This window comes from Bos indicus x Bos taurus, chromosome 6, assembly GCF_003369695.1.
Source record: "Bos indicus x Bos taurus breed Angus x Brahman F1 hybrid chromosome 6, Bos_hybrid_MaternalHap_v2.0, whole genome shotgun sequence".
Taxonomy (NCBI): Eukaryota; Metazoa; Chordata; class Mammalia; order Artiodactyla; family Bovidae; genus Bos; species Bos indicus x Bos taurus.
The window spans coordinates 37373444-37399326 of NC_040081.1; the positions used below are offsets into that span (position 1 = coordinate 37373444).

The 25883-nt window shown below is 45.1% G+C and overlaps 1 protein-coding gene across 2 annotated transcripts in view; it reads right to left on the reverse strand.

Annotated features, from left to right (window-relative positions):
• Nucleotides 1-25883, reverse strand: part of FAM184B (family with sequence similarity 184 member B) — a 122305-nt gene that overhangs the window by 5394 nt on the left and 91028 nt on the right. The window contains exons 9-15 of one of the 2 annotated variants that reach the window (XM_027544135.1): nucleotides 18326-18455; nucleotides 17333-17545; nucleotides 12829-12982; nucleotides 9359-9522; nucleotides 6068-6246; nucleotides 3962-4108; nucleotides 1678-1795 (exon numbers count right to left, since the gene is read on the reverse strand). In XM_027544135.1, the coding sequence (XP_027399936.1) occupies nucleotides 1678-1795; nucleotides 3962-4108; nucleotides 6068-6246; nucleotides 9359-9522; nucleotides 12829-12982; nucleotides 17333-17545; nucleotides 18326-18455 (1105 nt within the window). The remainder of the gene's footprint in view (nucleotides 1-1677; nucleotides 1796-3961; nucleotides 4109-6067; nucleotides 6247-9358; nucleotides 9523-12828; nucleotides 12983-17332; nucleotides 17546-18325; nucleotides 18456-25883) is intronic. The other variant, XM_027544136.1, reaches the window with a different exon arrangement.

Below are 25883 nucleotides of genomic sequence, written 5' to 3' on the forward strand. Positions count from 1 at the left end.
ACACAGCACGCTGAGTTTGATTTGAAGGAAGATGGCTGTGTGGGGGCAGATTACAGAGAGGAAGAAAGATCAGGGAAAAGGGGAAGTCAGTGGGAATCAAATTACAATCCACTGAGGCTTTGAGGAAGCACCTTTATTTCTGGGGCCTTTGTATCCCCAGCCCCTCTTGTAAAGGAAAGGGCAAGCTTATTTGGAATGCCTTAGGGAAATCAGAGATCCAGGTACTCTTAGCATCTGAGAAAAGTCTACTGCAGAAAGTTATTAGCTAAGGCAAAATAAAAAAACACCCAGGTACAATTGTTCTCTGGGTCTTCTTGGCGGCTCAGTGGTAAAGAATCTGCCTACCAATGCCAAAGATGTGGATTCGATCCCTAAGTCAGGAAGATCTCAGAAGGAAATGCAACCGACTCCATTATTCTTGCGTGGGAAATTCCATGGACAGAGGAGCCTGGTGGCCTACAGTCCATGGGGTTAGACAGTCTAAAAGAGTTGGACATGACTTTGACTAAACAATAACACAATTGCTATATGGTCAATCTTTTATCTGTGTCATTTTCCACGGTTTTTCTTTCCAGATGTCTTGTTTTTAAAATAAGGTCCAGTTGTAAAATTTCATCTGTAAAAACATTGATAAGTATTTCTAAGAGATAAGGACTCTTTACAAAACATAACCATGATGCTTCTGTCACACTTAACAAACAATTCCTTATTGTGTGTTAGTCGCTTAGTCAAGTCTGACTCTTTGCGACTCATGGACTGTAGCCTGCCAGGCTCTATTGTCCCTGGAATTCTCCAGGCAAGAATGCTGGAATGGGTTGCCATTTCCTTCTCCAATTCCTTATTAGTATCATCTAATTTTCAGTTAGTGGGTTAAGTTTTCCTCATCATCTTGACATGAAGCAGTGTGCCTGGGGAGCAGGAGGGTGCAAGGATGGGTGTGAGTTACAAGTGTGTGTGTGTGTTGTGGGAGGATGCGTAGCTGTGTAAGCCACTATAAGACCATTGATTTTACTCTGAGAAGGACAAGGAGCCATAGGTAGTACTGAACAGAGCTGTGCTGTGATCTGTCTTACATTTTACTAAAATTACCCTGGTTGCTGTGAGGTCAGCAGAGTAGGGTGAGGCTGGAGTGAGTGGGGAGTCCAAAGGACTCTCACTGTAAGAGGCAGTGGGGCCTGGACCAAGGTGGCAAAGGGAGAGACACAGGGAAGTGGCTAGACTTCTCATGTGGCTAACTAGCTGACCCATGTGGGCCACGCCGACAGAAGCAAGTGTATCAGCCAATGTCCCCAGAGCTAAATGTAAACCACTGGGAGCTGGCTTATAGAGAACTTTCAACCAAAGCGTGGAGCACAGGAAGGCTGGACAAATCCTAAAGTAATGGTCAAAGTGAGGAGACAAGGATCTGAGGTCCAAGTCATTCTAGATTTTCCCAAATTCTATAGGTTAGCAAAACCAATACCAACAAACAGGCAGATGGTGTAGGACTTGGGAGCAGAGTGATTGTTTTTGCTTTCTACTTTCCTGTGTTAATTTTTTCTAGTGAGCATGTGTTATTTTATATAACAGGGAAACAATAACCGAGGACCTTTTGTAAGGTGGTTTTAGGTTATCAGGAATACAGTTTTAGGCCCCCAGGGAAGTGCCAGGCTAAAGTGAACGCCCCTGAAGCCTCACCGTGAGCTGCTTGATGATCTCCTCCCTCTCCTTCAAGCGGGTCTGCAGACGGCCTATGAGCTGAACGTCCTCCGGCCTGGATGCCCCCTTCCCTGGCTTCTCTCCGGAATCTTTCAGTCTGTTTCAAGCAGGCATGCAGTTAGCCCCTGTGCCGCAATGACTCAACTGCGAGGAGGGAGATGTGGACATGATGGGGATGCTGCCATGTGCTTGGCCTGGCTGGCTACTCTCTGTTCACCAAAGGGGAAACTGAGGCCCAGGGTCAGCCAGTGAGTTGGTTGCAGAGCTCCAGGTGGATGGAGCCCAGGACCCCAACTCCCAGTCTGACATGTGTCATTCCTGGGCTGTAGGGCCCAGGAATCAAAGATCTGTGCACATAGATGTCACATTCACTGGGGCTTCAAGAACCAGGGAAGTTTGGGGAAAGTGGCCTTGGCTGGCAAATGTCCCCACTGCTGCTAACGACAGCAGATTGTGCTAATACAGATGTGGTTCTCTCGCCATCTCCTGGCAGCCAGAGAGCACGGCATGAGCTGGTTCTGCAAAATAGCGGGGTAGCAGGTACCCACAGCCCTTTTCAGTGTGAAGCTGGAGAGAAATAACCTGTGGACAGTGGTGGAGGGAGGGGGGCTGCAGGTGATCCACTGACTAGTTGATAAGAGGCCAGGGCTTGGGGTGAGAGGACCCGGGCTCTTAACCCAGTTCTGTTTTTTTTTAGGTATGGAATGGGTATTTTGCCCATAACCCTCAGTTCCTTCTTTAAAATGGGCATGAAACTGGGTGGTTGTGAGGATTCAATGAGATAATGTATGCCTGGCACATGGGTAAGAACCCATTAGATGGTAGATGGTAAAACCTACTCCAGATTTTGGATGATTTGCTTTATATTGGAGACAGTTGGGGACAGTTTTTAAAAGCACAAGTTAAGGGTAAGACAGGTGACATGTAAAGTTACTTAGTGCTGCTTGACCTGGTCACCTTGTCACTAACCCTGATCCCCCAGTCTCTTCTCAGCAGTCAGAAATGACCCTGTTAAAAGGTGAATCAGAAGCTCTTGCTTCTGAAGCAAGGGCTTCCCCATGCACTCCACACAAATACACCCAAACCCGTTCTCACTCAGTGGAGCATCTTCTTTATCCCTCCCAGTTATTCTGCCAACCTTAGTTCCTACCATCACTCTCCCATTCATTCCACTTAAGCCTTCTGGCTGTTTGGTCTTGGAGGCAGGCCCCAGGGCCTTTGCACTTGCTGTTCTGTCTGATTGGAAGCTCTTGGTCCAAATATCGCTCTCATTTCCATGCCTCCTTATGCTTAAATGTCACCTCCTTGCCCACCCTTGGCACTCCAGATATTGATCCTGTTTTCCTTATAGCATTTTCACTATCTGTTATGAAGTTTAATATTTGTTTGTTTACTCTTTGTCAGAATCTCCATCTAGAATTTGTGAGTGCTATGAGAGCACAGTTTTTGTTTTATTCCCACTGTAACTCCAGAACCTAAAACAGTGCAAGGCACACAGAAGGCCCTTAACAATTATTTGTTGAATGAATAGATGAATGCTTGCAAGAAGGGCTCTTGGTTTCTTAATCTGTCCATGGGAATAAGCTTCTACCTTTAAGAACTTCTGTGAGAGCAAAAGAGACACAGATGTAAAGAACAGACTTTTGGACTTTGTGGGAGAAGGCCAGGGTGGGATGATTTGAGAGAATAGCACTGAAACATGTATATAACCATATGTGAAATAGATCATTAGCCCAGGTTCAATGCATGCGACAGGGTGTTCAGGGCTGGTGCACTGGGATGACCCTGAGGGATGGGATGGGGAGGGAGGTTGGAGGGGTTTCAGGATAGGGAACACATGTACACCCATGGCTGATTCATGTCAATGTATGGCAAAACCACCACAATGCTGTAATTAGCCTCCAATTAAAATTAATTAAAAAAAAAAAAGAACTGCTGTGAGGATTAAATGAGATGATGCATATTAGGGGGAAAATGCTCATAAAAAAAGCAGCCTTGATCCTTCTGATTTCTTCCAAGCGTGAGGGTTAAACCATGCTCATTCCTCACAGATTAACTGCCCTGCATGAGACAGGAATGTTGTCTCTCATAAAAGGACGGGTGACCAACCTTCCCAGTTTGCCTGGAACTGAGGCGCTTCTGGAACTCAGGACTTCTACTTATAAAACTAGGAGAGTCCCAGGGACACTGGGATGAGTTGGTCCCCCTAGCAAAATGGTACATCTACAAGTCCCTCCCAGCCTGGGGCCAAAGCCTCACTTACTCGGTTTCCAGGGCAGCCAGCCGGGCCTGGAGCCGGGCTTGAGCACTGCTGAAATCAGCCACCATGGCCTGCATCTCCTTCCGGTGTTCCTGGCGCAGGATCTCCACCTCCCGGGCCCGCTGGGCTTGCTGATCCTCCTCCAGCAGCCTGGAGGGGTGGGGGTGTGGGGTGGGAGGAGAAGCACAGCTGGGCTTGCTCAGGCATCTAGCAACTGAACTTCTAGGGTACTGGAGTTTCTCCCCACTCTGCTGGGTGGCCTGCAGAATCTGAGGTCAGGACATGGTGGGAAGGAGACCTGGGTTCTCTGAGTTGTGGGGACCAGAATAAACCCATCTTGCAGGACACCTTCTCAGCACCTTCCACCCCAGCATTCCATGAAGGACCTGAGCACAAAGGGCAGTCTTCAAGGGGAAAGGTGGGAGGACAGCTCAGGAAAGGAGTCCCAGAAAACACTGGGGAGCAGGTGGGGAGGCCTGGAGGCTGAGATTCTTAACCAGAATTGCCGACTGTTGGGACTCTGAGAGCTGGGAGACCTGCAGTCCAGTCTGGAAAGGCAGGGTCTGAGAGTGGCTAAGAGAACAGCATTTAGGCTACCAGTGTCCATCCATGACCTCCCCCATCACTTCCTAGTTGTGCGACCTTGGGCAAGCTAGGCTTGGCTCAGTTTCTCCGTGTGACTGACAATAGGGGCTACCTTGTAGGGTTATTGCAAGGATGAAACATGTTAATCCATGTCCAGGACAGCCCGTTGCACAAAGTATATATTTGACCATCAGCTATTAATATCACTTTTCTTAACCTTGGGGTGGGGCACTAAGGGATCCACAGACCAGCCTGAGGGCCTGACACCTTCCAAAAGTACATGCATATTTTTGTGTGAGGATACCCTTCTCCAGGAGAGGAACTGTTGCTTTCCTCATTTGGAGGAAGCTGTAACCGGAAATAATTAGGAACCCCTACTCGGGTCCAGTGTCCTTATTCCAGTGTTAAAAGGTGAGTCCCTAATTGAATTTAAGGTGCTCCATCTTGGCAAGTGGGTTCATGGCTATTCTCAGGCCTACTTTCACTTGATCTTTATGCTGGAAACTGGGACATTCAAACGGAGAAGGCAATGGTACCCCACTCCGGCAGTCTTGCCTGGAAAATCCCATGCACAGAGGAGCCTGGTAGGCTGCAGTCCATGGGGTCGCTAAGAGTTGGCATGACTGAGCAGCTTCACTTTCAGTTTTCACTTTCATGCATTGAAGAAGGAAATGGCAACCCACTCCAGTGTTCTTGCCTGGAGAATCCCAGGAACAGGGAAGCCTGGTGGGCTGCCATCTATGGGGTCGCACAGAATCGGACACGACTGAAGCGACTTAGCAGCAGCAGCAGCAGGGACATTCAAACACTGGGGTGAAATGGATAAGTGCCTTCAAAGATACAAATTACCAAAGCTTGCTCAGGAAGAAACAGATAACCTGAAAAGTCCTATATCCATTAACAAAATTAAAGTTGTAGTTATAAACTTTCCATCAAGGTGAAAAAAGGCTGTGAATTCAGGATGGAAAAAGGGCTATCCAAGCTAGATAAGAAAATCATAGTTATCACTACAATTTACCAAGTACCAGGGTCAGTCCGTGGTAAGCATCTTCCAATATGTTTCACTGCATCTACAATAGCCCCAAGAGAGGTAGTGTTTCCTAGTTTACAGGTAGGAGAGGTTAGCAGACTTGCCCAAGGTCACACAGCTATTAACAGGAGCACACAGCACTGTTTTTTAAACTATGCCACTGCACCATCTCCCTAAGGCTGGTTTTAAGGATACTTTTGGTATTAAGTTTGATTCCGTAAATTTCCTGATCTGTAGGGAAATAGGGTAAACCCAGCATCGACCCCTCCCTCTACTTCAGGGCTTATCCTCTGCAGCAGTTTTGAGATCTAGAATTCCTAGACCACTGATACCTTCCATGGGTCAAAGGAGTAACACCAGTGAAGTCCTGGCTACTAGGGAGTCTTTTCTTTGGGAAGATGCCGATGGTGTAACCTAATCTTAAACCCCAGAGGCTCACTAAGGGGCAGAGTTGGGGGAGAGGGAGGGAGGGAAGCTGGGAGCCTCAGACCGACCTGCTCTGGTCGCGGAGCTGCAGCGCCTCCTGCTGGTGCTGTTCCACCTCGGCCTGCAGCCGCTTCACTGCCTCCTTGAGCTGCGAGTTCTCCTCCCGGAGGCTGCATCCCTCGCTGGGCTGGAGCTCCGCTGCGCTCTTGCTTTTGGGGGAGCCCGCCTGACCCGGGCCGCCCTCCTTCTGGGGAGAAAGCAGCCAGAAGAACCGTTTGCAGGAGACTCAATGGCAGACAAGGGCCATAGATGTACCGCGGCAAAGACCCAGCTTAGAGCCCAAATTCCGCACTTGATTCAGGAGCTAATGTCTAGTCTCTTGAAGTTTTCAGCTTTGAGAGTTGGCCAAATTTGGCTCTAGAAAAGTCGAATGATTCTGGTGAGCCAAGAATGTGGCTTCAATCAAAACAAGCCCAACACTCCACTTCTGTGGAGTCTATGTGTGTGTGGGAGTGGGGGGTGGCGGGGGGCGGGGGGGATGTCTCGTGTCTCTTCTTGTAAGGACATTAATTCACTAGTTATCCCCCAAAGTTTCATTTCCAAATTCCATCATATTGGTGATTAGGGTTTTAACATGTAAATCTGGGGCAACACCACAGAGGGCAGAGGAAGGGGAGAGTGAATATTTGCTGAAAGATAACGATCTATCACACCTCCTCCCAAGATTCTGGAAGAGTGAGTCTGGATAGATCTCAGCCCTGTGTCTTCTGAGAAAAGCTTCCCAGGTGATTCTGAGGCCACCGCAGTTATAATCCACTGCCCCACACTTGCCCTCGCCCGTCTCTTTACCTAGAGTGCCCTCCACACCCAATCATTCCTGCCTTGGTGATACTTTCTCATCTCCTTGGGGGAGAGGCAATGAGCTTTCTTTTCTCTGAGAGCCAGATCCCATCTGTGTAGAGGTTACACAGAAGTGCACTGATTTGCTGAAGTGCTGTTTTTCTCTATCAGACCAGCAGGTGGAGAAAAGGAAGGAGCCATCTCCACTTGAATCTTCCCAATTCTATACCACCTAGCACAGTATCTGGAATTCAGTAGGTGCCAAATGAATGCCTGCTGTGAAATGATGCTTGAAATGCCAAGGTCCAGACAGAAATATAAAGATTTATGTGCAACATTAAATGGGGGCACAGTTAATCCCCGATTGGTGAATGTAGCAGTTTTCAAGGCCACGCAAACGTGCCTGAAGGTTTGTGCGCCTGTTCCTTCCACACGAAGACTGAACAGCATTGCAGATGGGGCATGCGTGGCCTAGGCCCCATACTTCTTGCTTCCAGCCCTGGGGCGCACATGGTGTGGGACACTCATGGGCACCACCTGGCACTCACATCTGTGTGACCCAGAAGTGCTGAGTTAAGGTTCTGTGGGGCCACCCTTGACTAGAGGAGAGAGAAGCTGACGGGTAAGTCCATCCCTCTCTGTCCTTGGCTGGGACAGATTTGAGAATTATTTCATGGGGCTCTCAGAAGATCCCAGTGGATGGAACACCACTTACCTGCAGTGGTATCCATCAGTGCATCCTTATATTCTGCCTGCCCCCTCACTGCTGCCCCTTCATTCCTGCTGCCTGGAGTTATTCCTTCTTATGAATACATTTCTTCTCTGTGTGGGAGATCATCCAGAGTCTGCTGTTTCTCCATGAGTGTTCAGGGCTTCCCTCCAGTGAGATGTAGGTGAGGCCAGCACATTGATGACCAGGTACTGTCTCTCCACCCAGCCTGAGTCTCTATCTATAGCCCTCAGGTGAGCCTGTCACTCACTGCAGTGGGCCTATCACTGAACCCTCCAGCCACCAGCTGTCACCATCCCACACTTCCCCTGTCCCCTACCATAGGTCCAGGTGGCTCCCACCAATCTAGAACATTTAATGGATCATGTTCTGTTTTTCCTCTGCTAGACTTTACCACGGAGAAGGCGATGGCACCCCACTCTAGTACTCTTGCCTGGAAAACCCCATGGATGGAGGAGCCTGGTAGGCTGCAGTCCATGGGGTTGCGAAGAGTCGGACACGACTGAGCGACTTCACTTTCACTTTTCATTTTCCTGCATTGGAGAAGGAAATGGCAACCCACAGCAGTGTTCTTGCCTGGAGAATCCCAGGGACGGGGGAGCCTGTTGGGCTGCTGTCTATGGGGTCGCACAGAGTTGGACACGACTGAAGTGATTTAGCAGCAGCAGCAGACTTTACCAACTGAGCTGAACTCACTGTGATATATCAGTTGTTAATAATTCTCATTCAACACAGAAATTGTGTTCAGATTCTCAGTACCAGCAAAATCTGGAATGAATGATCCCCATGTTCCTCTGATCTTCAGCAGGGCTGGGACACCAACTAGTCATGGCCATTTGTGTACTCTGGTGGAGATTCTTCTGTGCGCAGAGCTGTGTGCCAAGTGCTGGGGCTGGGGTGGACTGAGATGGACAGACATGGCTTGTTCTAAAAGGACTCGTAGTCCGGTCGAGGAAACAAGGATATCCATGTAGCGATGGGTCCCTAACAGGACAGGCAGTAGATGGGGGTGCCAGCTGAGCTGCAGTAACAGGAAGTGCTCCAGGCACTCAGAGGGTGGAGAGAAGTCATGGGTGTGGATGGGAGACCCCCAGCCTGGAAGGATCAGCTGGGCACTGAAAAGGGAGGAAGGGTCCCAGGCAGGGGGGAGGGCACACGCAAAGGCACTGAGGCAGGAGGCAGAGGCCACATTTAGAGTAGAGAGGGAAATGCAGCCAGTGGCTGAAGGCTTTTCAACATCAGACTGGGCACTGGGAGCTTATTCTGATAGCAGCAGGGAGCCACTGAAGGCTTTAGACAGAGGTGCCTTAGATGGATACCTGAGGCCCAATGTGGTGGGCTAGGGAGAGATGTCTGGGTTGTTAGGGGGTCCCTGTGCTACCTAGCAAGGTAGGAATTATGGATGGGCAAGAAGGAGAATGATGGGCCAAGTCTGACCAGAAAGTTCAGAGCTTTAGTGACAGAAAGACATCCCCCATTCATGGGAACAAGGGACATCTAGGCAGGAGTCTGTTTGGTGAGGTGTTCTGAGAAATTTTGTGCAGGTCAATGGAGTGACCCAGATGGGCCGTCTGTAGCGCCTGTCTGTCACCAACACCCTGAGATGCTATTTCATCTGAATTTAAAATAACAGGCTGTACTTAAAACTTGTTTTTGCTTTCCAGAGATGGGAACCTGCAGGCTCATGAAGTATCCCCCAGGCTTGTGAAAGGAGAGGGGGTGAAAGAGCACTTGGAACCTCTCCCTGATGCTGCTCCAAGAAGGGTGTGGGCAGGGCAGGGGTGCTGACCTCTGAAGTCCCAGCATGGTCCTCGCTGTCCCCTGGACACTGGGTGATGGCCTGGCGTCTGCCCATGCTGTCCAGGGCCCTCAGCTCAGTCTGCAGCACCTCCAGGTCCTTCTGGTGCTCAGAGCAGGCAGCCCGCTGCTCTGCCAGCTCCTGCCTCAGGGACTCTGCAAAAGGAAGAGCAGTGGAAGGTCAGGGGCATGCTGAGGCCAAAGTCTGGGGTGGGTTAGGGTGGGGAGCAGCTGTAGGTGTTGGTTCACGTTCCCCAAACTTACCTGTTTCAAGAGAACAGCAACAGTAATACCATTTATAGAGTACTAAATGTGTTAAGCCCTTAAAAAGTGTTTTCAGTGAAACCCTACAACCATCCTATCCAGTATTATCCCTCCCACTTTATGATGAAGGAACAGAACCTCAGAAAGGCTGAGCAGCCCAGAGCTATACTGCTAATAAGTCATAGTGTCAGAATTCAACACTTTCCGTGGTTCTTCTTCCCTCAGAATCACCTGCTTAACCATTGCTAGTTGGTTAGGATCGGGGTTGGGACAGCCTGAATCCAGAGCTGAACCCTGAGGCAACACTTGGCCTCAGCACCAAGACAGAAAATTAAGAACAGGGAATTAGCATATGACCCAGTGGCCTCTTCTTGAAGTACAGGTCTCAAATTGGAAATGTTGACATATATTTATGCTAATTCTCAAGGAGACAAACAATCACAGGTTCTCCTTCTCATGGATGTAAGTTCCTAGCTGGATTGTGGACAGCAGGGAGGGGATGGCATATCATCCCAACAGAGTCATTATGAAAACCAGAATCATCCAGGAGAAACGTACATGCCCTCCTTAACTCAGGGACCAGTACAACCAGGAAGTACAATTTCTCCTCTGAGGATTGTGGGTGATTTCTGATAGTGTGACACTTCCCAGCATGATCAAAAGGCAAATAAAATAATCATTTCGAAAAGAACATTTTCTGATGGAGTAGACAGTATTCAGTGAGTTATTAATTTTTAAAGAGAATATGATTTTCAAGTGCTAGTAAATTTGATACTTTATTTTCCATTATGGACTTTTGAGACTTTATATTTTAGTTACTGCAAATTACTTTTGAAACATTGTTCCAATAATCCCAGACACCATAAGATACATAGTACAGGACTCAGTATAGAGCAAGTGCTCAACATATATTTGTAAAATAAATAAAAGATGTTTAGAGTGAAAATTAATGATATTATGAAAGTGTCCCAGTTGTAAAAGATTTCCCACAAGTTTACTATGCTTCCCTGAAAGGACAGTATTTAAACACATATAAAAGTTTAATTATTCTGATGCTATTCTGTTGAAAAATTTATTTCATCATCTTCCTTCTCCTCTAGGATTTTAATAGTGATTTCTACAGCTTAAACACAACCCAATTTTTGAAATCCTTCATCATAAAAATATGTGTAATAAAACCCTTTAGCAAAGCATGAACTACAGAGGGTTCATTCATTACCTGCCCCTCTTTTCTCATATTTCCTCACCATCCATTCATTTACCCATCTACACCCCCATCCCTCCACCTGCCAATCCACCTATTCAACCAGCACATCTAGGTACCCACCGCAGTGCGTCAGGCAGCCCGGTGGACACTCACCCTTCCCGCTCCTCACACAGTGACCTATACTGCATGTCAGGTGTGTCTCACACGGATGATGGAAGGGGAGTAACTTGGACCAGGAAGTCCTAGTATCACCTGGTGGTGGTCTGTGCTCCCCCCACCCAGTGCCACCCACAAAGCCCACGATTTGCTATCATCATTACAGAGTCCACAAAGCCCTTTCTTCCTGGGACTTGTGCTGAGCATGCCAGTCTGTCCCCAGGGTCTCTCTAGAATCTTTCATCCAGGTAAGGACCAGGCTGCTGTGGGGTCAGAGAGGCCAGGGACGGGGCAGCAAAGATGATTGCTGTGGACTCATCAGGGTTGTCCAGCCTGATCTCAGTCTGGGGCGTCTGGTTCCTGAGAAGTGTGGTACAACCTGGGTTTTATCTTGTATAATGTGTCTTCTTAAGATGCACAAACTTTGGCATTTCCCACGTGGCCACCTCCATTCCAGGGTAGCTGCTAACTGGGAAATCTGTGGGACTCTTTCTCTCCTTCATCTGGAAACATGACAGGCTGATGTGCTGACATGCAGTGAGCATGTCATATTGTCTAATGAAATCAAGCAGCAAGTAGATCTTATTCACTTATGGAGGTAAAGAAAATACTCTTCCTAAAACTCTCTTAAGGAGAGCGCTGTCAGGGTTTGAAGAAATTTTTTAAAAGGTCTATATGGTCTTTAATGCTAGACATGAAATAAGGAGAACATTTGTCTTGCTCTTAAGAGTGAGAAAGAAGATGAGAGTAAAGGAGAAAGTGAGGGATAGAGATGATCTACAAAAACAGACAGAGCCCCTTACAGTCAGCCATGCAAAGGTGGAATATTCAGCAGTAATGACAGTAAACATTTATACAGCATTTACCAGGCGCTATTCTAAGCACTTCCCATGTATATACTCATGTAATTGTAATAGCCCAATGAAGGCGATACTATTATTCCCATTTTACAGACGAGCAACTGAGTCACAGAGCACTTAAGCAACTTGCCTGAGGTCACACAGCTAGTGCACATTGAACAGTCAGGCTTCAAGCCCATGCAGTTTGACTCTGGAGATCTATATTGCCTCTGGAAACTTCCAGAATGCTTTGTGTGACAAGTTTTTGCTGTGAAAACTGAAGAGGAACTGAGCTTCCTGCTGAGAATGTGAAGGCAGGGAAAAAAGCAGAGGCACACCCAGAATCCTGGGGGCTTAAGTCCCCAGCTTTACAGAAATCTTTAGAAATGAGAGTTTGAGGCCATCTCATAGCACCCCACTCCAGCACTCTTGCCTGGAAAATCCCATGGATGGAGGAGCCTGGTAGGCTGCAGTCCATGGGGTCGCTAAGACACGACTGGGCGACTTCACTTTCACTTTTCACTTTGATGCATTGGAGGAGGAAATGGCAACCCACTCCAGTGTTCTTCCCTGGAGAATCCCAGGGACAGGGGAGCCTGCTGGGCTGCCGTCTATGGGTCGCACAGAGTCGGACATGACTGAAGTGACTTAGCAGCAGCGGCATGAAACTCTCACAAAGGCTGAGATCTGGCTAATGCTCAGTAATGATGACGAAGATAATGATGATAATATTATCTGCACTAACTCATTTATATGAGTTAGTGGGCTCATTTATATGCTAAGCATTTTATATTTAATATCTCATCAAATCCATACAACACTTCTATGATGGACAGACAAGTGCAACTTAACTTCATAGAAAAGGAAAACAAGGCTGTGTGTGACCTGATGCACATCTCGCAGCTGGTTGGTGGCAGAGCCAGGAGAGTCACCCTGGTCCTTACCACCCCCCACCCTGCTGCCCCAACCCCTGATGGGTGCACCGCTGATGCATACCTAACAGCAGTGCCTGCTGAGCCTGGATCCTCTCCAACTCCCCTTGGAGCTCTTGCCGGGCCTTTTCCTCCAAGGCCTGCATCTCTAGCCGGTGCGCCTGGTGCTGGATCTGGAGGCTGTGGCTGGATTCCTTCTTCAGGCGTTCTTCTGTGGCCTGTGGGCACAAGTGGGAGGACGGAGGCATGAAAGTGCACAGAGGGGGAGACCTGTCCCCTTTGCCTAATTCTTCCTCGTTGTCGGGGGCATCCCTGAGCACTTGCTACTCCCCAATGGAGGGCTTATCAGGCTACAGTGACTGCTCCCCTACTCATCTGGAATGACAGTAAGGACCTGGCCACAGCAGCCATTTTGTGCTGTGTGAAACTAGCTGGTTCACAGCTGACTGGACCAGAGTGGACAGCTGTTCAAAACTGGAACCATCACTGGGGATTTGGTGTTAGGAGGTGGGGGAAAGAGACAGACACTAACTAGGAAAAGCAAGAAAACAGGTTCTTCTCTAGGGCCTTTAGAAGGGACACAGCCCTGTCAGCACCTTGATTTTAGGACTTCTGACTTCCAGCACTGTCAGATAATAAATCTGTGTTGTGCTCAGCCACCAAGTTTGTGGTAATTTTGCTACAGCAGCAACAAAAAACTAATAGTTTCTATTACTTTTGCAACAAAGAGTTCCAGTTAACACATCCCACTTTTCAGGTGAGGAAACTGAGGCTGAGAGAGATGAATTAGCTTTCCCAAGGTCACACAGAAAAGATACAGGATTAGGAGGAAACAAGCTGAGAAAAATAAAGTGCCCTAACTGAAAACCAGTAATGGTGGGTGCAGGATTGTAACCCATGGGTGATGGTATCCAGGGCCCAAGCCCTTCCTGCTCCCTCAAGCAACCTCCAGGAACAGTGAGAAATGGGACTGCATCAAATGCACGGGGCTCCCATCAGGAAAGAGCAGACGCGGCAGCTACTAGAAGGCAGCAGCGTCTTTGCTTTGCTGCTCCCCAGCGAATGGGGAGAAACAGTCTTATTCCTATCATGGGAAACTCAGTGGTCCCCTGGTGAGTTTATCTAGACAGAAAAGTCTTGTACTTTTCAAACTCTCTGATACTTTCCCCTTCTTGTACTTGCTGCAAGGCTCAGAGCACTCCAATTGGTGACATTTTAATCCCAAGGAAATGTGAATGGAGAGATTGAAGCAAAGGTTTGCAAAAAATGGAGCCCATCTCTTTTTAGGTCAGCCTTGCCTGCCTTCTGGCTCAGAAGTCCTTGGCAGTGAGGATCATGCAAGGTTTACTGGCCAGATTTTATATCAAGCCAGACATTCATCCCTGGCAAATTGCTCCAACTTTTTGTTTGCCCTGGGGCTTCTCTGGTGGTTCAGACAGTAAAGAATCTGCCTGCAATGCAGGATTCCCAGGTTCAATCCCTGTGTCAGGAAGATCCCCTGGAGAAGGGAATGGCACCCATTCCAGTATTCTTGCCTGGAGAATCCCATGGACAGAGGAGCCTGGGGGGCTACAGTCTATGGGCTGTAGTTAGTATTGTATTGTATTGTGTTAGTCATGTATTGCTTTAAGCACTTCTGGTGAGTTCTCTTTTGATGTTCTCAGTGGTTCTGTACGGTACATGTGACTAGCCTCACTTTATGAATAGGGAACAATGAAGCACAAGGAAGCCTAAGCTCCCTTTCCTTGTGGGTGGCAGACCCAGAATTTGAACCCAGGCATCTCACTCCCAATGACTATCCTGTATTAGGAATGATCATATGTCTACCATCTCCAGTGAGAATTTCAAACACTTTGGTCTCATTCTGGAACCACCCCAAGTAGACTGGAGCCAGTAATGAAGACTCCATGAATCTGGTTCCATGGCTGCTAGGGACTGGGGCTTAGAACCGTGGGTCATCCCAATGGACAGAGCACACTCCCCCCTCTCCCACCACAGGCCTCTACGCTTCCTCTGCCTCCTGCAAGGGATTGAGGCCTTTGGCCTGGAGGGGTAAAGCTCAAGCCAACACAAAGGCCAGCATGACCCAGCATGACCCAGCAGTGAATAATGTGGGGAACTTGGCAGCCTTAGCTCTTGCAGACTGAAAGCAAAGCTGGAGAAAGATTTAAGAGAATAAAAGAAGAAAAGGAATTCACAAATTCTGACACCTACTAAGTGTCAAGCAGTCCATATGCATTATCTCATTCTTTTCTCTCTCATTTTTCTAAAAGCTTCTTTTATATTTTTATCTGGGCAATGCATGAACACAGTATAAAGAGCCAAATACCGCTTTTAAAAATGAAAACTAGCACCTCCCAGCCCTCTTTCTTCTTCTCTCTGCATCCTGTCTATTGGAGGTAGCCATTGGAACTCTTAGTTCTTTCTTCTGATATTTACCACCAATAACAAGACAGTATCTCCATTCTGCTTTAACTTGATTATTTTAGAAATTACAAATTGTCTTTCTATTATGGTAGATGAGGATTTTGGTCTCATATATTCTTTCTCTTCCATTCCTCAAATATTGTTATATTTCTTTTTTAAATACAGTGAAATATATTCAATGTTTCCTTCTTGTGAGTAAATGCCATTTACTGCTGAGCTAAATAAATTATAATTATTAAAATCTACCCTGGATTTCCTGGTGGTCCAGTAGTTGGGAATCCACCTGCCAATGCAGGGGATGTGGGCTCAATCCCTGGTCCGGGATGATTCCACATGCCTCCGGGCAACTAATCACGTGTACCACAGCTACTGAAGCCTGTGTGCTCTAGAGCCTGTGCTTGGCCACAAGAGAAGCCACCGCAATGACAAGTCTGTGCACCGAAACTAGAGAGCAGCCCCCACTGCAACCAGAGAAGGCCCACGTGCACCAAACAAGACCCAGCACAGCCAAAAATAAAGAAATAAATAAAAAGTCTACCTTATACAAAGTTTTGTTTTTCCTTGCATTAATAACTACTGTATTTTATTATTATTATTTTTTGGATTTTTGGCCAAGTCTTCCTACAACCTCTAAAAGCTTTGTAAAATACGTTCACTACAATTTTTCACATGGCCAAATTGATCAGAGAAGCCATCAAGCCTATTTTTCCATGGAGGCATCTCTTCTGGAGCCCTCCGTCCTCATGCTCCAGTCTAGACTCCAGTCTAGGCTCTGTTAGTGGCACAGCTGGGCTCCTGAAACCTTTCTCCTGTGCCAGATTCCCTGTATGCTAGATCTCTTTTATTCCCTCTTTTTTGGTATGTTCCTTTGTTTTGGTGGGATATTCCTCAAGGAACTTCCTGAGGAAAAGTGTATGGAAGATGCAAAAAGAACTCTGAAGGGTGTTCTGAGGCTGAGTGAGACCATCCAAGAAAGGGAAAGCTTGGAATGGGGAGCCCTTCCCCAGCCTGGGATCCAGACCTTGTTGGAGAAGGTTGATGGTAGTTCACTGATGGAGATGGCCAGGTTGCCCAGGCCAGAGTCAAGCAGGAGCAACCCTCCACCTGTGCAGGTGAACCAAGGTGGGCAGGTGCCCAGAGGGAATGGGGGCACCAGGGCAGGTGTGAGGGCTGCCAGAGCAGACAGTGTTTGCTTTGTGAGGGTTGCAAGAAACAAACCTCTGAGGTACAGGTGACAGCAGGCAATGGACAGGAACTCAGAGAGAGGCAGGGTCAGCAAGTGTGAGGATGGAGTCTGTGGTGTCCACATCACAAGGCCACAGGAAGGTAGTCACTGGGTCTGGGCCAGGGCTGTGAGATTATTGTGAGGTCACTGGGGCAGAGTATCATCAACGTCCCCACACACCCAGGACACTTTTCAGGTTTGCAGTGGAAGCCAGAAACAGCAGACATGCACCTTCCAGAACCAGGGAGGGAAGCCTCCTTCCTCCTGCAAGGTGCCTCCAGCACCCTCTACTGACAAAGCTTAACACTGTGCTCTGTAAAGGAGCAGAAATGCTTAAATACAGATCATTATCACAAGTAGGTACTGAAGAACTAAGAGGCATAAACTGATAATAGGAGGTAATTTTCCTAATATTTCATGTGTCTAATATTTTTATTCAGTTATCACCCTTATTCATGGTTTTAATTGAATTTCTCAGAATTGCATCATTATCTTCTAGCTTCCCTATTGCTGCTGAGATGTTTGATGACATTTGAATTCAAGTACTTTGAGTCTGGTATCTATTTTTCTCTTTGGGGGCTCTTAGTATTTGTTTTGCAGGATATTGCCCAAGTCATGAAAGAGAAGTTGGTCTTATGATATAAAAGTCATGTGCAGATGACCAGAAGTTCAACAGACCTGAGTCTGTCTGAATCCTTGTCTTGCCTCTTACTAGCTGTGTGATCCTAAGCAAGTTGCCAAACCTCTCTGAGCCTCTTTCCTCATCCAGAAAAAGGGAATGTGATAATAATGACCTTGTAAGATGAATATGGGGACTGGAGATATTGTACGACAGGCTCCTCCCAAAATGCTGAGCAGGTGCTCGCACAGCAAGAGCTCAGTAGTAGGTAGTGGACATCGTCGTTAACACCTTTACCTTGACTTCCTGGTTTTTAGCCTTCTCAAGCATGCAGAGAGCTCGCTTGTGGGCAGCCTCAAGCTGGGCTTTCGCTGCCTGATTCTGCTGGATGGTCTCCTGAAGCTCATGCCGCAGCTGCTCCCGCTCGTGGTCCGAAAGCTGCTTGAGCTCCCGCAGGTCCTCCCTGTAGTTTGTGGCACACTGCTCCAGGGCCTGCTGCATCTGTGAGACCTGCCCACCAGGGCATCCAACCTCAGGCTGGGACCCTCACCCTGCCTGGGATTTTCTTTAAACATCAAAGCTTTCTGAACGTCTCCACAGCCCGCGTGAGCCTCCCCTACCCATGAGAATGCTGAGGCGGGTAGAAGCGGCAAGCTTGAAGGACCCGGGGACAGCTGGCCCTCCTAGGGGCTCCTCAGCTAGAGCCATGGATACCAGGGATGGAGAAGAAGGGCTGGGATGTTTGCCATTCAAGAGAAATCAAGAGGGGACCAGAAAACACTCCAGAGATCTGTACAGCAGCCTCCCTTGCGTGCCCCATGTGCCCAAATCTCCCTTTCTTATAGAAGCTTTCCCTGACAATCCTATTTGGTATTATACCCACCCCTCATCACCAGACAGCCACTCAATCTTCTTTATCCTGCTCAGTTTTTTCGTTTTGCTAAAGCCCTTAACATCTTCTAATATTGTAAGTGCTTATTTTTTATGTCTAGTGTTTATTGTCAGTGTCCACCTCCTCTGCTAAAATACAAGCCCTGTAATGCAGGACTTTTGTCTGGTTTGCTCACTGATAATATACAAGCACCTAGAAGAGTTCCTGGCTCATAGCAGGTGTTAAATGAATAAATGAACAGAACCAAGAAGCCCACCTTGCCCTGGACCTGGACTGCCCTCCCCGGCTTGGACAAGAATTGAGCCCCTCATGCATTTCCAAGGTTGTCTGCAAGAATAAGGGAGAGGCAGGGTCTCACTCAGCATGAGGGTGCATCCCCACCAAGGCCATCCTTCTACCTGGGCTTGCAATCTGGCCTTCTGGCTCTGCCACTCCTCCTGCAGACGCTGGATTTCTGGTGCCTTCTCCTTTGGCAAAGAGCCCAATGGAGGCTGCAGGTCACCTCCCTCCTTGATGGGTGCTTCGATCCTTTGAAGATATGGAGGTCAAAATCACAAAAGATGCCAGCTTGGAAATGACATGGTCACCCTGCTAACATCCCAGCCACTTGGGCTGGGAGGAGGGAGCTCTGATGGCACTAATGGAATGAGAGACATCTCTCCTAGATTTGAAAAAGCTATTTGACATACAATTCTAAGTGCTGTTGTACTTGGGAGACTGTCAATATTCAGCTGGAATCACTGGGTATCTGTTTCAGTGGGTACTTAATAAATGATCAATTATCAGAATGACTGAGAGCTTAGAGTTACTTATATGGCATCCCTAGAAGCTTCAAAAGAAGAGGTCTCTGTAGTCTAATTTCACAACTTTTCATGAATGTGGAAAAAAATAACAAAAAATGATGTTCTACTTGAATACAGTACTTTACACTTTTCAAAGCACACATAGCTTTAACTGGCTTTTCCCAAGTACACACAGGAGGATTATAAATAGCCTTTCTGTGTATGTAGCAGAGACAAGACAATGCTGGTTTAAAGCTGCAGTAGTTTCTGCATTCTAGAAGAGATGCTGACAAATATTTTTGGAGGAGACTTTTCTATACTCAGTTCTGAGCTTTTAAACCAGCTGAGAAATTAAAATGTGATGGGCTGATTGTAAAGTTAAGTATTTATCCTGTTTAACAGTGTAAAAGGATGCCGCACTGTGGGCATCTCTGCAGAGACTGCTGGGAGGTCAATGACATTTTGCTTCCTCTGGCAAACACATCAGGCCAGAAGACCACAGGTTAGGGAGTTAGGGCCCTGGACTGTGAAGAAAGACCATGATAAGAAGGACTCTGAGTTGGCAGAGGCGAAAAGGCCTAGCAACATAGACAGAGGGGACCCCTGAAAGGAAGGTCAGGATGTTAAGAGCAGTGTAGCAAAGTTGTTAAGACCATGGACACTAGAGCCAGATTGCCCAGATTCAAATTCTAGCTCTACTACTGGTAAATGGTTATGTTACTTTGTCTGAGCTCTTTAAACTGTTTCCTCTTCCAAAACATGGGGTTAATATTAGTACCTTTCACATGGATTGTTATAAAGATTAATAGAGTAAATATCTTAAAAAATGCTTAACTCTATGTCTGGCACATTGTATTAATTGTATATTAATACAAATAAAAAATTAGTCAAGTACTTAATAAAGTGAAAGGTTTCTTTCTTTGCATCTTAATTCTCTTAGGTTATCTTAAAACTTCTGGAAGCTATGCTAAATATAACTGTGTTCAGAGCAGTTTATTCCTATAAACAGGGCTATTGGGATTTTACATGGGATTGAACTGAATCTATAGCTCAATTCAGAGTAAATTATGTTCATAACAACACTGAGTATTCAATTATGATCATTCTGTCTGTAAATAAAGACATTTTTACTCTTCCTTTCTAATTTGTAGCTCTTTTTCTTGCTTTACAGGGCTGACTAGTACCTTCAGGACAATGATAGGTAGTGACAGCAGAATTTTTGCTTTATTCTGAGTTTTGGAGGAACGTCTCCAATATTTTACCATTAAGCATGTTTATCATACATGATCTTTTTCAGGCTGAAGAAATTCTATTCATGGATTGAAGAGTTTTTATCATCAAAGGATGTTAACTTCTGTCTAATGCTTTTGTGCATCTACTGATATGATTATTTATTTTTCCCTTTATTTTTTAATATGATGAATTACATGATTGCCATTCAAATGTTCAATCAACCACACATTGCTGGGATAAACTCTACTTGGTCATGATGTATTATTCTTTTTATATACTGCTTCATATTTTCAAACATTTTATTGAGGATTTTGCATTCATGAAGAATACTAGATTATCTATATTGACAAATGTTTTAAGTGCCTTGAAAAAAATTTATTCTGTAGTTTTTCAGCATATTGTCTACAGATATAAAATAGATTAAGTTAGTTAATAGTGTAGTTCAAATCTTCTATGTCCTTACTGATATTAGTCTAGTCATTCAATCAAATATTCAAAAAAGGGTGTCAGAATCTCAGATATGATTGCAAATTTCTTCCTTTAGTTCTCATAGTATTTGCTTCATTATTTAAAGCTCTGTTATTAGGCAATACACATTTAGGATTGTAATGTCTTCCATAAGAATTGACCACTTTACTGTTGTGAAACATCCCTTTTTAATCACTGGTAATACTTCTTGTTCTGAAGTCTACACTGATATGAATATAGCCACATTGGCTTCCTTACATTTTGTATTTGCATGGTATATCTAATTTTATCCCTTTACCTTCCAACTTATCTGTGCCTGTATAAGGTGTGTCATACAAAATACCACCAACTGAAGGGCTTAAAAAGCAGAAATTAATTTTCTCATAATTCTGAAAGCTAGAAGTCCATGATCATGGAGTCAGCAGGTTTGGTTTCTTCTAAGGCTTCTCTTCTGAAGCTTGCAGATAGCCAACTTCCATCACCCTGTGTCCTCATGTGATTGCCCCTTTGTCTGCTTTACGAGTGCACTAATCTCTTCTTACAAGGAAATATTGGGTGAGGGCCACCCTAATAACCCCATTTAAATCAATCATCTATTTAAAGCTTTATCTCTGAATGCATTCATATTGGGGATTAGGCCCTTAACATATGAATTTGAGGGGGGCATGGGGCAGCACAATTCATCCCATAACAGTGTCTTTATACTTAAATCTCTCTCTTGCAGATAGCATGTAGTAAATGTCCTACGTGCTAGGATATTTTGATCCTCTCTGGCAATCTCTTTCTTTTAAATGATGTCTCTGTTTCATTTACATGATCAGTATTGAAATGATTGGGTTTAAATCCACATCTTATTTGTTTTTCTAATTGCCCAATTCCTTTTCTTATCGTTCTTCTGTTCTTTTTCTATCTACCTACCTGACATTTTATGATTCCATTTTAGTTCTTTTGTTGGATTTTTTAAGCTTGTCTTTGTATTAATGTTTAATGTTTCTCTGTGGATTACAACTTGTATCCTTAACTTATCACAACCTACTTAGAGTTAACATCGTACCTCTTCATATAAAATATGAGTCCCTTACAATACTATAATTCCATTAATCCCCGTTCTTTGTGCTCATGGTCATATATTATTCAACTATATGCAATGTGAACTTCATAATATACTGCTTAATTATTAAGTAGTTATATGTCTTTTAAAGAAATTAAAGAGAAAGAAAAGCAGTAGTTTTTTATATTTACCTATACATTTACCATTTCTGATGCTCTTCATCTTCTCCTGTAGATCCAACTTTAAATTTGCTGTAATTTCCTTTCAGCTTTAATAAATTCCACTGCTGTTTCTCATACTGCAGCTTAACTGGTGAAAAGTCCTCTTACCTTTTATATACCTGAAAATGTTCTATTTCATTCTCATTTTTGAAGGATATTTTCACTGGATTTAAAATTAAGATTTTACAGGTTTTTTTTTTTTTTTTTTCCATTTATAACCTTAATGATATTGCTTCATTTTCTGGCTTTCATCACAATGAGCCTAGAAGGTTGATGAGAAGTCAGTTGTCATTAGTATTCATGAAAAGCCAACTGTCTCTTGTATGTAATTTGTCTTTTTAAAAACCTGACTGCTTGTAAGATCTGGGGGATATATTTTGTTTTCAGCAGATTTTCTATGATGTATCTAGGCATTGTTATCTTCAGATTTATTCTGTGGGGAGTGCACCGAGCTTCTTGAATATGTAAATTGGCGTCCCACATCAAATTGGGGGAATTTTTGGTCATTTTTTCCAAATATTTTTTCCTCGTCCATTTTCTTTCCCTTTTTACATGTGGGCTCCAAATACATGCATGTAAGACTATTTGATATTGTCCCACAAGTCACTAAGAATCTCTTCATTTAAAAAAAAATTTCCCCCCTCATTCTTTGGATAAGAGGGTTTCTACCGATCTTTCTTCGAGCAATAAACTTTTCTTCTGTGATTTTAATTTGCTGTTAAGTACATCTAATGAGGTTTTCATTGTGGATATTGTACTTTACAGCTTTAGAATTTCCACTGCTTCAAGGTTTTCATTTCTCTGCAGAAATTCCCTATTTGTTCACTCATTATAACAATCCTTTCCCTGAACATAGCTCATATAATTGCTTTCAAGTTTTTGTCTGCTAATTCCAACATCTAGGTCATTTTAGGCTTTATTAGCTGATTTTTTTCTTGATTATAAGTCATACTGTTCTGATTCCTCGCATGTCTTACAATATTTTCATCAAATGCTCAATACTGTAGATAATATAGTACCAGGAGTCTGTATTATGAATTCCTTTCAAAAGTGTTTAGTTTTGTTGTGACAGCCAGTTAAATTACTCAAGGTTCTTTCTGATCTTTTTATGCCCAGATTTGTCTTTTTTTAGAGCATGTATAGTTCAACATTGTCCTTTGTTCTAGGGTGTGGCCCGTATCACAGGGTGTGTTTCTTACTCCTAATGTGTTGTTTCTGAGGTCTCAACTCAATGCTCATAGAGCTCAGAAAGGCTTTTTTCATTGTGGCTGATCTTGGAATCCAATGTCTCCTAGCAGCCCATCTCTAGTACCTTCATTTTCCTCAGCACCATGGCAGCAGCATATTCCTAGCTCTCATGAGTCTCACTCAAGCTCCTGGCAAGGACCTACAGAAAACTCTTACAGATTTCTGTCCCCTATACCCTCACTTAGTATCTTCTCTTCTGGTACCCTACCTTACAAATTCCAGCTGCTCTAGCAGCCCTGAGCCCTGATGTCTGCTTCCTCAGCTCAACTTACCTCCACTTCTCTGCACTGTGGTTGGCACTGTCCCCAGACAGAGAGGCAGGAGAAAATGTGGAGTGATTATGGGATTCAGTTCATGTTTCTCTTCTAAAGAACATGGTCCTTCTCTGCATATTGCCCTGTTCCTAAAAGAGTTGTTATTTATTTTGCTCACTTTTAAAGTTGTCTACAGAAAGAGGGCAAGTCTAGGACCAGTTACCCTGCCACAGCTGGAAGTGCAAGTTCAGTCGTTTTACTGAGTATATTAAAGGAGAGAGTGATCTTAGAAAATCAGGAAAACTATGGAACTTCATATGGCATAAGAACAGCTGCCCTAAGTTGAGATATAGTTAAAAACATTAGTTCTGGAGCCAGAGAGGCTATTATCTGGATCCTACCATCTACTGGCAGAATAAGTAGAAAGACAAGTCACTTAACCTCTCTGTTCTTCAGTTTCCTTCATCTTTAAAATGAAGTACTTCAATAATGGTATCTACCTAATGAAAATTAAATGGGTTAATCCAGCATTCAGTAAATATTTACTATTATTATATTTACCACATCATCATTCCTGGGAACACCACTAATGAGAATTTCCCTCTCTTACTCTCTTCTCTTGTGTCAAATTCCCTCGTATCCTCAAAAGCTGATCCTATCCTACCATCTCTCACAAGCAAGTCATAGCAGACTCTTCTGACTTCCCCTGCTCCCACTGAAGTTGATTCTGACCTGCTGCTGCTGCTGTTTAATCGCTTCAGTCATGTCCAACTTTGTGTGACCCTATGGAATGTAGCCCGCCAGGCTCCTCTGTCCATGGGATTCTCTAAGCAGGAGTACTAGAGTGGGTTGCCATGCCCTCCTCCAGGGTTTTCCTGACCCAGGGATTGAACCCAGGTCTCCTGCACCGCAGGCAGATTCTTTACCACTGAGCCACCAGGAAAGCCCATCCGACCTGCTACCCCCACCTTAAATCAACAGCCAATGGAAAACCCACTATGCCAAAAGTTCTCTGACAAGCAACCTTCAAGGGGTTAACTACTGAATATGCAACCTCACCCCTAAAGAACCAATGTGTCTGTTCTGTTCTGCAGCCTCTGACCGTAGATCTTTCTATACTTCTCAGTTCTTACACTCTAACTAAAACCCCCATGAAAGAAGCCTACAGACCCCACACCTCCTCATTTTCTTCTGTAGTTGAGTAACCTCCTTACCAACAAAGCTACACAGGAGAAAAGACAAGGTTGCTGTGATCACCTACTGTTGGTCTGCCCAGCATCCTCTCCTTGGGGCAGCCTCTTCTCTTTCCATAGTGATCCTGTTTAGTCCACAAGGTTCAGATGCAGCTAACTCTGCCCTCATCCTTAACTGGCCCATGGGAAGGGCATTTGACACATACCTGGTCCATCAGAGCCAGACATCTCCTTGGCCAGAATGACTGGCTCAGGGATGGACAAATGACCCAAGCTGGGCCCCTTAGAAACTTCTTGAAATCCCTGCCAGTATTTTCACAGTAAAGATTATTTCTTTCCCTTTGTTAGTTTTGAACAGAATAAGATTTGTAGCTTCCAGGGGTAAGTGACAGCACCTGCATTTAGTCTGGAGGCCCGACTCCAGAGTCTGTGCTCTTTAACTGCTATGGTTACACATCTCATAGATCCCAAGACAGAATCTGGAGGGAGCTGGGCAGGTATTATTAGCTAGAGAGTTCACAGGACTATAGGGTACCTAACATTGCCATTGATATGATTTAGGGGTGTAGGCTTTGCTTCCTCAATTCCAGCTTATAAATGTTTCTGTCCCCTCAAAATTCCTATTTTGAAGCCTACTGCCCAATCTAATGGTATTAAGAAACGAGACCTTTGGAAGGTGATTAAGTCATGAAGGTGAGACCCTCATGAATGGGATTAATGCCTTTATAAAAGAGGCCCTTGCCCGTCCACCTTGTGAAGACAGAATGAAAAGATGCCTTCTATAAGCCAGAAAGTGAGTCCTCATCAGACACAGAAACTGCCAGCACCTTGACCTTGGACTTTATAGCCCCCATAACTATGAGAAATAAATTTATGTTGTTCATAAGCCACCCAGTCTATGGGATTTTGCTAAGCAGTCCAAATAGACTATGACAACTAATCTCCCACATGGTGAGATTAGTGTCTTAATAAGAAAAGACAAAAGAGAGACCTCCTCCCACATCATCTGCTGCTTCTCTCTTCTCCATGAGAGGACATGAGAAGATGGCCATGTGCAAGTCAGGAAGAAAGCTCTCACCAGGACTATTTGAAGAGCTACCAGATGGTAGCATGGACTCTATGTCATCTGTCAGGACCCCACACAGCTGTTCATTAGTGTGGGGAAGTGAAGTATAACTGTGGTAGCCTCAGAATCACCTGGGAAGCTTTCTCAAAAGACACAGGGTTGGGATATACCCAGACCTACTGTATCAGAAACTTGTGAGGTGGTGTGACAGATCTTTATTGCTCAGCAAATACCAAATGCCTTATGTGATGCTGTGGATTGAATTGTGTCTCCCCAAATTCACATGTTGAAACCTCAATCACCAATATGATGGTATTTGGAAATGAGGCCACTGGAGGTAATTAGGTCATGAGAGAGTAGCCTTCATGATGAGATTAGTGCCTTTGTAAGAAAAGACACAAGAGAGACCTCCTCCCACACTGTCTGCTGCCTCTGTCTTC